Here is a 12901-nt window from a genome sequence, read left to right as displayed (position 1 = left end):
GCCAGGACGGAAGATGCAGGAAGGCTGATGCAGGGAAACGGGGGAGAGTTGGCAGAAGGAGCGACGGACCTGGAGGAGCAGGTGGGGGAGAAGGCTGGGGTACAGGCAGAGAGAATGATGAGCGGATCCCCCGTAACATCTAATGCAATACCAGCCATGAGGAATGCTCCATTGTCTGAGTTAACTGAGCTGACCCCGGAACGTACTGTACAAATGGGGATTGTGTGTGCAGATGGGGTTGAGGAGCCAACTCTGAGGGATATATTTTCTGCAGTAATATTCTGTAAGACTGCATTGACAACCCTAACTGTCCAGGTGGATGACCTGAAGGGGGAAGTGGCCTCTTTTCGCTCAGCTATGCATAAAATGGAGGGGAGAGTTGAACTGCTGGAGGAACGCGTGGGTGGTACGGAAGATCAGATTGCTGAACTGGCAAAGAGAGAGAAAAAATATGTCCAGCGCATTGCGGAGCTGGAGCTTAAAACTGACGATTTGGAGAATCGCTCACGCAGAAATAATTTGAGAATTATTGGTGTGCCTGAAAAGGCGGAAGGAAATAACCCCACTGACTTTATTGAGACATGGCTGAAATCTAAGGTTGGAGGGGACAGTCTCACAAAACTATTTGCGGTCGAAAGAGCTCACCGTGTACCGACCAGACCTCTGCCTCCTGGCTCCGCCCCACGGACCTTTCTAGCCAAAATCCTAAATTACAGAGACCGGGATATTCTGCTGAGAAGGGCCAGGGATATAGAGGAATTAACTATTGATGGCAACAGAATATCCATATACCCTGATTATTCTACAATTGTACAAAAGCTCAGGATGAAGTTCGGAGAGGCTAAAAGACGTCTACGTGAACTGGGACTGTCTTATTCTATGCTGTATCCAGCCAAATTACGAGTGGTGGCCCTGGAAAAGGTCCACTTTTTTCAAAATCCTGAGGAGGTGTCACATTGGCTGGACCTGAATACAAAACGTATTGGAGCAGAAAAGAACCGCTGAGGAGGATCAGATGTGGACTTCTGGCTATTGTGACAGCTTTGTGGGGGGGGGTTAATCGAGTTGTTGGTTGATTCTGATATAATGCTGGAGGAATCTGACATGTGGTTCCTGGGTGCGTGTTCGGCGGCGCAACTGTTTCTATATTCTGTTTCAAAAGGGCGGGGGGAGGAACGACTGAAAGAGAGTGGTAATTCTATTAGTGGCTGGTATCGGCTATTGAGCCACTGCTGGGATTGTGACAGCGCGTTCCCCTTTCTCATACAGAGAGGGAGTAGGAGACTATACGTTGATTGTTATAACGTTTTAGGGGAGGTAGTTATCGAGGGAAGGGAAGGGTAAGGGAAGGGGTTTTGTTTGTAAAATGAGGGTTTGGGGGGGAGTTATGGGTAGGTGGGCCCAGGTTAAAGGGGTAAGGGAGACCAACGGAAGGAAGTTGAGAAGTTTCACCATTACGCAAAATGATGGGAGATAGAGTTAAAATTTTGAGCTGGAACATTAGGGGTCTATCGAATGATACCAAACGTAATGCTATCTTGCAATATAGTTTGAAGCAGAGACCCTCGCTGATATGCCTTCAAGAGACTCATTTAGTTAAGGAAAAAACGGGTTTGTTGCAGAAAAGATGGGTGAGAAAGGCATATCATGCGACATTATCGGCCTATGCTAGAGGAGTGTCAATCCTTGTACATACAAGCGTACCGTTCGAGGAGGTAGAGGTGATAATAGACAGTGATGGACAATATGTATTCCTTGTGTGTAAGATATATGCTAGACTGTTATGTGTCGTGTCTGTGTATATTCCTCCACCGTACTCAGGGAAGAAACTACAGGAAATCCTAAATATATCTGGAAGGTGGGGAGGAGTTCCATTGCTCATAATTGGGGATGTGAACAATATTATTGATGATCACTGGGATAGGGGGCAGCATGCTATCTTGAGGAAGGAGGGGAATTTAACAGCGTTTGGTAGCTATTTGAAAGAGGTGGCATGGAGGGACTTATGGAGAGTTCGTAATAATGATACATACTGTTTCTCCTGTTATTCAGCGACTCATGGCTCACTATCCCGTATTGATATGGCTCTGGGTAATGAAGGAATGGATAGGTTGGTACGAGAGGTAGATTATATGCCTAGAATAGTGTCGGATCACAGTCCATTGGTAGCAACACTGCAAATTGAAGGGCCTGGGGAGATGGCTAAATTGGGTTGGAAGATTAACCCCTTCTGGCTACAAATTCTTGACATGGGAAAGATCGGGGAAGAGATAAAGGAATTTTTTAAATTTAATGATGGTAGTGCAGCGAAACATGTGGTTTGGGATACTATGAAAGCTTTTTTGAGGGGAATATTATCTAAAGGGATATCTAGGCATAAAACACAAACAAGGGAGTCTGACAAAGCCATATTAGAGGAACTGAAGGCAGCGGAGGCTGCATTGAGTAATTTACGTTCTCAGGACACCATGAACCGTATGAAGATGGCTCAAGAAGAGGTTAACAGATTACACTTACGCAAGGCAGAGAGGGCGAGAGCTTTCCAAAGAGAGGCCTTTAACGCGGAAGGGGAGAAGGTGGGTCACCTGCTATCAGTGGTGACGTCTGCTCAGAGGGATTCGTCACACGTACATGCTCTTGAATTAGAAAATGGTAGCATTGTAACACAGGGGGCCCAAATCTTGGAAGGTTTTAAGGGATTTTATAGTAAATTGTATATATCACACACGGGGCAGAGGGAAGGTGAAATTGACAAATTTCTAGAGGAGGCAAATTTACCTAGGCTGGAAGCTGAGGATAGAGATTCATTAGATAGGCCGCTTACGGTGGAAGAGTTGGAGGGTGCCTTGAGGTCCATGGCGCGGGGGAAGGCTCCGGGGGCTGACGGCATCCCTGTTGAAATCTATGATGTCCTTTCTAAAGAGTTGTTGACCAGATTGTTGGGGGTATTTGAGCAGTCACTGGAGAAGGGAATATTGCCTGCTTCCATGAGGGAGGCCACTATAGTGGTCATTCCTAAACCCGATAAAAATCTACGGCTGCCGGAATCATACAGACCGATATCACTCCTGACAACAGATGTTAAGATTTTGGCTAAGGCCTTGGCGAACAGACTGACTCGGGTAATAGAAAAGGTGGTTCATTCGGATCAATCGGGTTTTATGCCTAATAAATCTACTGCCATCAACTTGAGAAGGTTATTCCTCAATATGCAGATACCGGCGGAGAATGCTGGTAGGAGGGTGGTAGTGTCCCTCGATGCACATAAAGCCTTCGATAGTATAGAATGGCAATACCTGTGGTCAGTTCTGGGTCGCTTTGGGTTTGGGCCAGTTTTTGTTTCATGGGTGAGACTCCTATACTCCTCTCCAGTGGCTAAACTTAGGGTGAACAATGCACTGTCGGAGGGCTTTCAACTGTTTCGAGGTACGCGGCAGGGATGCCCATTGTCCCCGTTGCTGTTTGCTCTGGCGGTGGAGCCTCTGGCGGCGGCTATCAGAAGGTCTCAGTTAGTAAAGGGGTTTGTGTATGGGGAAATGGAGGAGAAAATTGCTCTGTACGCAGAAGATTTTTTGTTTCTTGAGGGTCCTGGGGAGCCTTTAAGAAATGTGATTTCATTAATTGAAGGATTTGGGCAAATTTCTGGATTGATTATCAACTGGGACAAATCAAGTGTTATGCAGGTGGATAGGGAAGTGGATTGTACAGGGGAGGTGGAGCAGAGTACAAAATTAAGGGTGGTGTCGCAATTTAATTATCTAGGGATCCAGGTTTCTCTTCCCTTAACTAGATTTGAGGAGCTTAATCTTGAGCCATTAATAAACAAATTACGCGCCAAAATCTCATAAATAAAGGTACCGTCACATTAAGCGACGCTGCAGCGATAGCGACAGCGATGCCGATCGCTGCAGCGTCGCTGTTTGGTCGCTGGAGAGCTGTCACACAGACCGCTCTCCAGCGACCAACGATGCCGAGGTCCCCGGGTAACCAGGGTAAGCATCGGGTTGCTAAGCGCAGGGCCGCGCTTAGTAACCCGATGTTTACCCTGGTTACCAGCGTAAAAGTTAAAAAAACAAACAGTACATACTCACCAGCGCGTCCCCCAGCCTCTGCTTCCTGACACTGACTGAGCTCCGGCCCTAACAGCACAGCGGTGACGTCACCGCTGTGCTTTCACTTTCAGTTTAGGGCCGGCGCTCAGTCAGTGTCAGGAAGCAGAGGCTGGGGGACGCGCTGGTGAGTATGTGCTGTTTGTTTTTTTAACTTTTACGCTGGTAACCAGGGTAAACATCGGGTTACTAAGCGGGCCCTGCGCTTAGTAACCCGATGTTTACCCTGGTTACCAGTGTAAAATATCGCTGGTATCCTTGCTTTTGCTGTCAAACACGGCGATACACGGCGACCTAGCGACCAAATAAAGTGCAGACCTTCTAGCAGCGACCAGCAATTTCACAGCGGGATCCAGATCGCTGCTGCGTGTCAAATACAGCGATATCGCTATCCAGGTCGCTGCAACGTCACGGATCGCTGGCGATATCGCCTAGTGTGACGGTACCTTAAGTTGCATCTGTCGGTGGTGGGTAGAGTAAATCTCCTTAAGATGGTTGTGATGCCACAGGTTTTGTATATTTTGCATAATTCTCCGGTGTGGATCCCTCTGACCAGATTTCGTAAACTAAGATCATTATTCGGGGAATTGGTATGGGGTGGGAAGAACCCTAGAATTAGGCAGGAGATACTGCAGAGACCTAAAGATGAAGGGGGACTTGCCCTGCCTAATCCCTGGTTATACTTTTTATCTGCGCAGAGCCAGCATCTTCGAGGATGGGGGGAAGGACTTGAGAAAGTTCAGGGACATAGTAGCCTGGTACATATTATCGGCATGTGGCCCTTGGGCCAGGGTCTAGAAGCAGGACTATTTAAGAAATTGGGATCTTGTTTTCACACTATAAATTTAATTCATAAGGTATGGCAGACAATTAAACGTATAAGGGGGGTTGAGAAATTCACGGAGTTTTCGCCTATCTGGGATAACCCCTCTTTTCAAGAATTTAATCATATGGAAGGAATGGGAGAGTGGAGGGAAAAAGGCATTGGGTTGATAGGTCAGTTGATTCATAACGGGAATCTTAAATCTTTTGAGGTGCTGCAGCAGGAATTCCAGTTCCCGGGATTAAAGTTGTATCAATATAGACGGGTTCAGCACGCATTTCCGGCACAAAAAAAGAGAGGGCCTATAGTGATTCAGAAGGATCTAATGTTGGACTTTATACTAAATAACAACGGAACAAAAGGGGCAATATCCGAAGTATATGGCGATTTACTACATACCTTTCTAATGGATTACCCTATTAAGGCCAGAGGGAAGTGGGAGGATGAACTGGGGCAAATAGACGACGATAGGTGGGAGTCTATATTGGAATACATACCCAGGCTGTCGATGAGTGAACCTGGGAGACTGTCGCAACTATATGTGATAAATAGGGCCTACAGGACACCTGACATGTTGTTTAAGGCCGGGCTGAGAGATGACTCTGGGTGCCCTAGGTGCTCCCAGTCTCAGGCGGGTATACTGCACATGTTGTGGCTGTGTCCCAGATTATTTGCATACTGGGTTGTTGTGCTGAACCAGATAGGGGTAATTTATGGGTGTTCGATTCCCAGGGATCCGGTGGTTTGTGTACTTGGGTATGTGGAGGAAATCCTGACCGACGACACTGCCAAAATGGCAATTGCTAGATTATTGTTCATTGCGAGAAAGGTGATTGCAAGGTATTGGATCAGGGAGGAACCTCCTACTAGACGAGAGTTTATTGCACAAGCGAATCATTGTCCAGCTCGAAAAAAGTTTATATAATAAGAGGAACAGGATGGGGTTTTTTCAAAAGCTGTGGCAGCCATGGCTGGATGGAAATAACTGAGGGGTGGTGATAAAATGATGCTAATAGTAAATATCTATGTAATGTTTACGCTCTTCTTTCCAAGAGTATTGTATGGTTGGAGTTGGTCTTCAAGGGGGGAGGGGGGTGGGTGGGTCTGTTTCTTTAAAATCAAAAACACTAATGTACCTTGTTATTTGAATGGATTTTATTCTATTTCTTTTGCACAATAAAAATATTTGGTTAAAAAAAAAAAAAAGACAAAAGTGCCTCCCATGCCAATGCTTGTATGAAGAAAGATGCCCCTGGAAGAAGCTGGCGGCGAACTTCGCTTTGGCGAGAGGGGACGCAGTAGCTGGCCATCCTTCAATCCTGGTTAATATATTTACATACAGGTATTATCTTTCCTAAAGGACTTCCTTCATACAAGCATCGGCATGGGAGGCTTTTTGTATTTATGGGGTGAATAAGATCTTAGTCTGATGACGTGTTTGTAATGTGCTCATCCATCTGCCATGTGAGTAGTATCTATGGTTACCTTAAAAGAGGTTTAGTTTAGAAAAGCTATTTTCAGAATACCATACACCCCCCTTGGCTTATACACGAGCCATTGTCCCAGAAAGCCAGCAGGGGAAGGGGAGCGGTGGAGCAGCGGGTCACAGAGGCAGGAGCCGGCGGCTGTGGCTAAAGCCTGTGCTGCTGCTAAAGAGAAATGAATATTCATTCCTCTTACAGCGCGCGCAGCGACAGCTGCTGGCTTCCAGAAGACATCCTACTCACCCCCCAGCGTGCCCTCGCAGCATCTCTTCCTGTGCTGAGCGATCACGTTGTACCGCTCATTAAGGTAATGGATATGCACACATCTCCACTCCCATGGGTGTGGAGTGCATATTCAATACCTTAATGAGCGGTGCCACATGATCGCTCAGCACAGAAGAGCAACTGGAAGCCGGCACCAACGAGATGCTGCGAGGGCATGCTGGAGGGTGAGTAGGATGTTTTTGTCTTTTTTTTGTAATAGGAAGCATCCATACAAGGACAGGAGGGGAGAGCCACACATACCAGGACAGCGACGGGGGGAGCCACGCATACCCAGCTTATACTTGAGTCAATAAGCTTACCCAGTTTTCCGTGGCAAAATTAGGTGCCTCGGCTTATACTTGAGTATATACGGTAATAAGGCAAGTCCTTAATCTATGATTTTCACCTGGAGTACAGAGCTGCAAACAATCTGAGCTTGCTTTCAGGTTTCTCTGCTGATTAAAAAATTATCACAAAGGATATCAGCGATAGGACACTGTCAAATTACGAACATTTAAAAAAATAAATAAGCTGACTGTCCAAAGCAGACATCTTTGCGAGTTACCACATCTCATTTATCAGTGTATCTGGATTAATCCTAGATCTACTCAAAGATCAACATGAAGTCAAACAGTGCAAAACAGTTAAAACACATACATTATATATCTAATGTAATTTAGAAGTGCTGCACCAGATAAACAGCAATCAGTCACCTTACCTGGCGGACTAAGACTCACCAGATCATAAGGTCCACCCTAAATTGGGGAGTAAATATATTTTTTTTTTATTTTTTTTTTTTTTCAATAATATTAAGTTAACTTACCAATGAGTGGTTCTCTTCGTGACAGGCATGAAATATAATCTTGCAAGCTGCTGTAAGAATATTTTCCATACTTCTGGCCTAAAACACAGTAATTAACATTACAGTTTAATAAAGGCATCACAAATTGTTTAGCACACGCAAATGTATATTTTGAAATAAAAAGACAGTATATTTTACGCTATCTTAAAAAAAAAAACACTACTCGGACATCCCCTTCCAAAATGATTACATCCTCCTTCCCCTATGAAATAACAGCTCTACTTGACTCTGATGTAGGCTACATTCTAATGGGTCTCTCCTGGGTCTTGTGTAATATTAATATGTCATACGAGACTTGCAGCCTATCAGTCGCCACTTCGATCTCCCCTCCTGATAAAGCACTACCTAAAGATGTCTGACTTGTCTGAAGGAGGGGAGAGTGAAGCAGCCATTGCCAACACCCTGGAACAGCGTGTGTACTTGTAGGGAATATACCGTAGTTATTTTACAATGGGGGAACAGAATGGTTGAGAAGGGATGGACTGAGTAGTGGGCAAAAAGGTGGTCATTTTGATCTTGCAGGAATACATCAAGAATGTAGCAATTATTTTCACACATAGCAAGTAGTAAAATAAGTTTTGTCCGAGGTTTTGATAATTAGGGTGTATTAAGGTGGCTAGCTTTCTCCTACTGGATTCTCCACAGCGTTACTACTCCAGTATAGAAGAATGATCTCTTGTAGCGGTATGATATGAGACACATCGTTTTTTTTAGATCTTTAAATAAGTAGTTTTTACTTACCATAGTAAGCATCTTCCATCTTCAAAGGTCAGTGCACACCGGAAATAAAAGAGAGAATTAATACATGCAATAAATGAAATGTGATAGTACCAGCAGTGATGTGTACAACTGGTGCATTAAAGGGAACCTGACAACAGACACGTGCTGACCAATCCACAGGCAGCATGTATCAGGCACTGGCTGTATGATCACATGCAGCATTTCAGAGGGGGAAGGGGGGATACTTTGACCCTTCAGGACCTTTGGATTTTCCATTTTCTGCCCAGAGCCATAACTTTATTTTTTTCTATCAATATGGCCAAGTGAGGGCTTTTTTTTTTTTTGAGGGGCAAGTTGTACTTTGAAACTACACCATTGGTTTCACCATATTGTGCACTGGAAAAGGGGAATAAAAATTCAAATTGTGGTGAAACTGCAATAAAAGTGCAATTCCGCAATACTTTATATATATATATATATATATATATATATATATATATATATATATATATATATATATATATATATATATATATATATATATATATATATATATATATATATATATATATATATATATGTATTTTCACTAAACGCTAAAACTGACCTGCCATTATGATTCTCCAGGGCATTACGAGTTCACAGATACTAAAAATGTATAGGTTTTGTTTTATTTATTTAGGTGGAGGGAAAAAAAAATTCTAAAGTTTGCAAAAAAAAAAAAAAAAAAGTAGTTACCGTATATACTCGAGTATAAGCTGACCCGAGTATAAGCCGACCCCCCAAATTTTGCCACAAAAAAATTGGGAAACTTAACCCCTTCACCCCCAAGGGTGGTTTGCACGTTAATGACCGGGCCAATTTTTACAATTCTGACCACTGTCCCTTTATGAGGTTATAACTCTGGAACGCTTCACCGGATCTTGGCGATTCTGACATTGTTTTCTCGTGACATATTGTACTTCATGATAGTGGTAAAATTTCTTCGATGTAATTTGCGTTTATTTGTGAAAAAAACGAATATTTGGCGAAAATTTTGAAAATTTCTCAATTTTCCAACTTTGAATTTTTATGCCCTTAAATCACAGACATATGTCACGCAAAATACTTAATAAGTAACATTTCCCATATGTCTACTTTACATCAGCACAATTTTGGAACCAAAATTTTTTTTTGTGACGGAGTTATAAGGGTTAAAAGTGGACCAGCAATTTCTCATTTTTACAACACCATTTTTTTTAAGGGACCACATCTCATTTGAAGTCATTTTGAGGGGTCTATATGATAGAAAATACCCAAGTGTGACACCATTCTAAAAACTGCACCCCTCAAGGTACTCAAAACCACTTTCAAGAAGTTTATTAACCCTTCAGGTGTTTCACAGGAATTTTTGGAATGTTTAAATAAAAATGAACATTTAACTTTTTCTCACAAAAAATTTATTTCAGCTCCAATTTGTTTTATTTTACCAAGGGTAACAGGAGAAAATAGACCCCAAAATTTCTTGTACAATTTGTCCCGAGTACGCTGATACCCCATATGTGGGGGTAAACCACTGTTTGGGCGCATGGCAGAGCTCGGAAGGAAAGGAGCGCCATTTGACTTTTCAATGCAAAATTGACTGGAATTGAGATGGGACGCCATGTTGCATTTGGAGAGCCCCTGATGTGCCTAAACATTAAAACCCCCCACAAGTGACACCATTTTGGAAAGTAGACCCCCTAAGGATCTTATCTAGATGTGTGGTGAGCACTTTGACCCAACAAGTGCTTCACAGAAGTTTATAATGCAGAGCCGTAAAAATAAAAAATCATTTTTTCACAAAAATGATCTTTTCGCCCCCATTTTTTTATTTCCCCAAGGGTAAGAGAAGAAATTAGACCACAAAAGTTGTTGTGCAATTTGTCCTGAGTACGACGATACCCCATATGTGGGGGTAAACCACTGTTAGGGCGCATAGCAGAGCTCGGAAGGGAAGGAGCGCTATTTTACTTTTCAATGCAAAATTGACTGGAATTAAGATGGGATGCCATGTTGCGTTTGGAGAGCCCCTGATGTGCCTAAACATTAAAACCCCCCACAAGTGACATAATTTTGGAAAGTAGACCCCTAAGGAACTTATCTAGATGTGTTTTGAGAGCTTTGAACCCCCAAGTGTTTCACTACAGTTTATAACGCAGAGCCGTGAAAATAAAAATTCTTTTTTTTTCACAAAAATGATTTTTTAGCCCCCAGTTTTGTATTTTCACAAGGGTATCAGGATAAATTGGACCCCAAAAGTTGTTGTCCAATTTGTCCTGAGTACGCTGATACCCCATATGTGGGGGGGAACCACTGTTTGGGCGCATGACAGAGCTCGGAAGGGAAGGAGCGCCATTTGGAATGCAGACTTAAATGGATTGGTCTGCAGGCGTCACGTTGCATTTGCAGAGCCCCTGATGTACCCAAACAGTACAAACCCCCCACAAGTGACCCCATATTGGAAACTAGACCCCCCCAAGGAACTTATCTAGATGTGTTGTGAGAACTTTGAACCCCCAAGTGTTTCACTACAGTTTACAACGCAGAGCCGTGAAAATAAAAAAATCTTTTTTTTCCCACAAAACTTATTTTTTGGCCCCCAGTTTTGTATTTTCCCAAGGGTAGCAGGAGAAATTGGACCCCAAAAGATGATGTCCAATTTGTCCTGAGTACGCTGATACCCCATATGTTGGGGTAAACCCCTGTTTGGGCACACGGGAGAGTTCTGAAGGGAAGGAGCACTGTTTTCCTTTTTCAACGCAGAATTGGCTGGAATTCAGATCGGATGCCATGTCCCGTTTGGAGAGCCCCTGATGTGCCTAAACAGTGGAAACCCCCCAATTATAACTGAAACCCTAATCCAAACACACCCCTTACCCTAATCCCAACAGTAACCCTAACCACTCCTCTAACCCAGACACACCCAACCCTATTCCCAACCGTAAATGTAATCCAAACCCTAACCCTATCTTTAGCCCCAACCCTAACTGTAGCCCCAACCCTAGCCCTAACCCTAGCAATAACCCTAGCCCTATCACTAGCCCTAACACTAGCCGTAACACTAGCCCTAACCCTAGCCCTAACCCTAACCCTAGCCCTAACCCTAGCCCCAACCCTAGCCCTAACCCTAGCCCTAACCCTAGCCCTAACCCTAGCCACATCCCTAGCCCTAACCCTAGCCCTTGCCCTAACCCTAACCCTAGCCCTAACTCTAGTCCTAACTCTAGCCCTAACCCTAATGGGAAAATGGAAATAAATACATTTTTTAATTTTTTAATTTTTCCCTAACTAAGGGGGTGATGAAGGGGGGTTTGATTTACTTTTATAGCGGGTTTTTTAGCGGATTTTTATGATTGGCAGCCGTCACACACTGAGACGCTTTTCATTGCAAAAAATATTTTTTGCGTTACCACATTTTGAGAGCTGTAACTTTTCCATATTTGAGTCCACAGAGTCATGTGAGATCTTGTTTTTTGCGGGACGAGTTGACGTTTTTATTGGTAACATTTTCGGACACGTGACATTTTTTGATCGCTTTTTATTCCGATTTTTGTGAGGCAGAGTGATCAAAAACCAGCTATTCATGAATTTCTTTTGGGGGAGGCGTTTATACCATTCCGCGTTTGGTAAAATAGATAAAGCAGTTTTATTCGTCGGGTCAGTACGATTACAGCGATATCTCATTTATATCTTTTTTATGTTTTGGCGCTTTTATACGATAACTATTTTATAGAAAAAAATAATTATTTTGGTATCGCTTTATTCTCAGGACTATAACTTTTTTATTTTTTTGCTGATGATGCTGTATGGCGGCTCGTTTTTTGCGGGACAAGATGACGTTTTCAGCGGTACCATGGTTATTTATATCAGTCTTTTTGATCGCGTGTTATTCCACTTTTTGTTCGGCGGTATGATAATAAAGCGTTGTTTTTTGCCTCGTTTTTTTTTTTTTTTCTTACGGTGTTTACTGAAGGGGTTAACTAGTGGGGCAGTTTTATAGGTTGGGTCATTACGGACGCGGCGATACTAAATGTGTACTTTTATTGTTTTTTTTTATTTTATTTAGCTAAAGAAATGTATTTATGGGAATATTTTTTTTTTTTCTTTATTTAGGATTTTTTTTTTTTTTACACACATGTGGGGAATTTTTTTTTTACTTTTTTACTTTGTCCCAGGGGGGGACATTACAGATCATTGATCTGACAGTGTGCACAGCACTCTGTCAGATCGACGATCTGCTGTGCAGGGCTGCAGGCTTACCAGCGCCTGCTCTGAGCAGGCACTCGGTAAGCCACCTCCCTCCCTGCAGGACCCGGATGCCGCGGCCATCTTGGATCCGGGACCTGCGGCGAGGAGGGAGGTAGGAGACCCTCGGAGCAACGCGATCACATCGCGTTGCTCCGGGGGTCTCAGGGAAGCCCGCAGGGAGCCCCCTCCCTGCGCGATGCTTCCCTATACCGCCGGCACACCGCGATCATGTTTGATCGCGGTGTGCCGGGGGTTAATGTGCCGGGGGCGGTCCGTGACCGCTCCTGGCACATAGTGCCGGATGTCAGCTGCGATATGCAGCTGACACCCGGCCGCGATCGGCCGCGCTCCCCCCGTGAGCGCGGCCGAT

The 12901-nt window shown here is 43.8% G+C and overlaps 1 protein-coding gene across 9 annotated transcripts in view; it reads right to left on the bottom strand.

Annotated features, from left to right (window-relative positions):
- LOC143782314 (uncharacterized) overlaps nt 1-12901 on the bottom strand; it is a 231213-nt gene that overhangs the window by 177512 nt on the left and 40800 nt on the right. For 8 of the 9 annotated variants that reach the window (XM_077269647.1, XM_077269648.1, XM_077269653.1 and 5 more), the window contains exons 4-5: nt 8284-8302; nt 7504-7581 (exon numbers count right to left, since the gene is read on the bottom strand). The exons of the other annotated variant lie outside the window; for it this stretch is intronic. In XM_077269647.1, the coding sequence (XP_077125762.1) occupies nt 7504-7581; nt 8284-8302 (97 nt within the window). The remainder of the gene's footprint in view (nt 1-7503; nt 7582-8283; nt 8303-12901) is intronic. 9 annotated transcript variants of the gene reach the window in all.

Source organism: Ranitomeya variabilis, chromosome 6 (assembly GCF_051348905.1).
Source record: "Ranitomeya variabilis isolate aRanVar5 chromosome 6, aRanVar5.hap1, whole genome shotgun sequence".
Lineage (NCBI taxonomy): Eukaryota > Metazoa > Chordata > Amphibia > Anura > Dendrobatidae > Ranitomeya > Ranitomeya variabilis.
The sequence above is the reverse complement of the archived record's forward strand: the minus strand, read 5'-3'. Positions and strand labels throughout refer to the sequence as shown.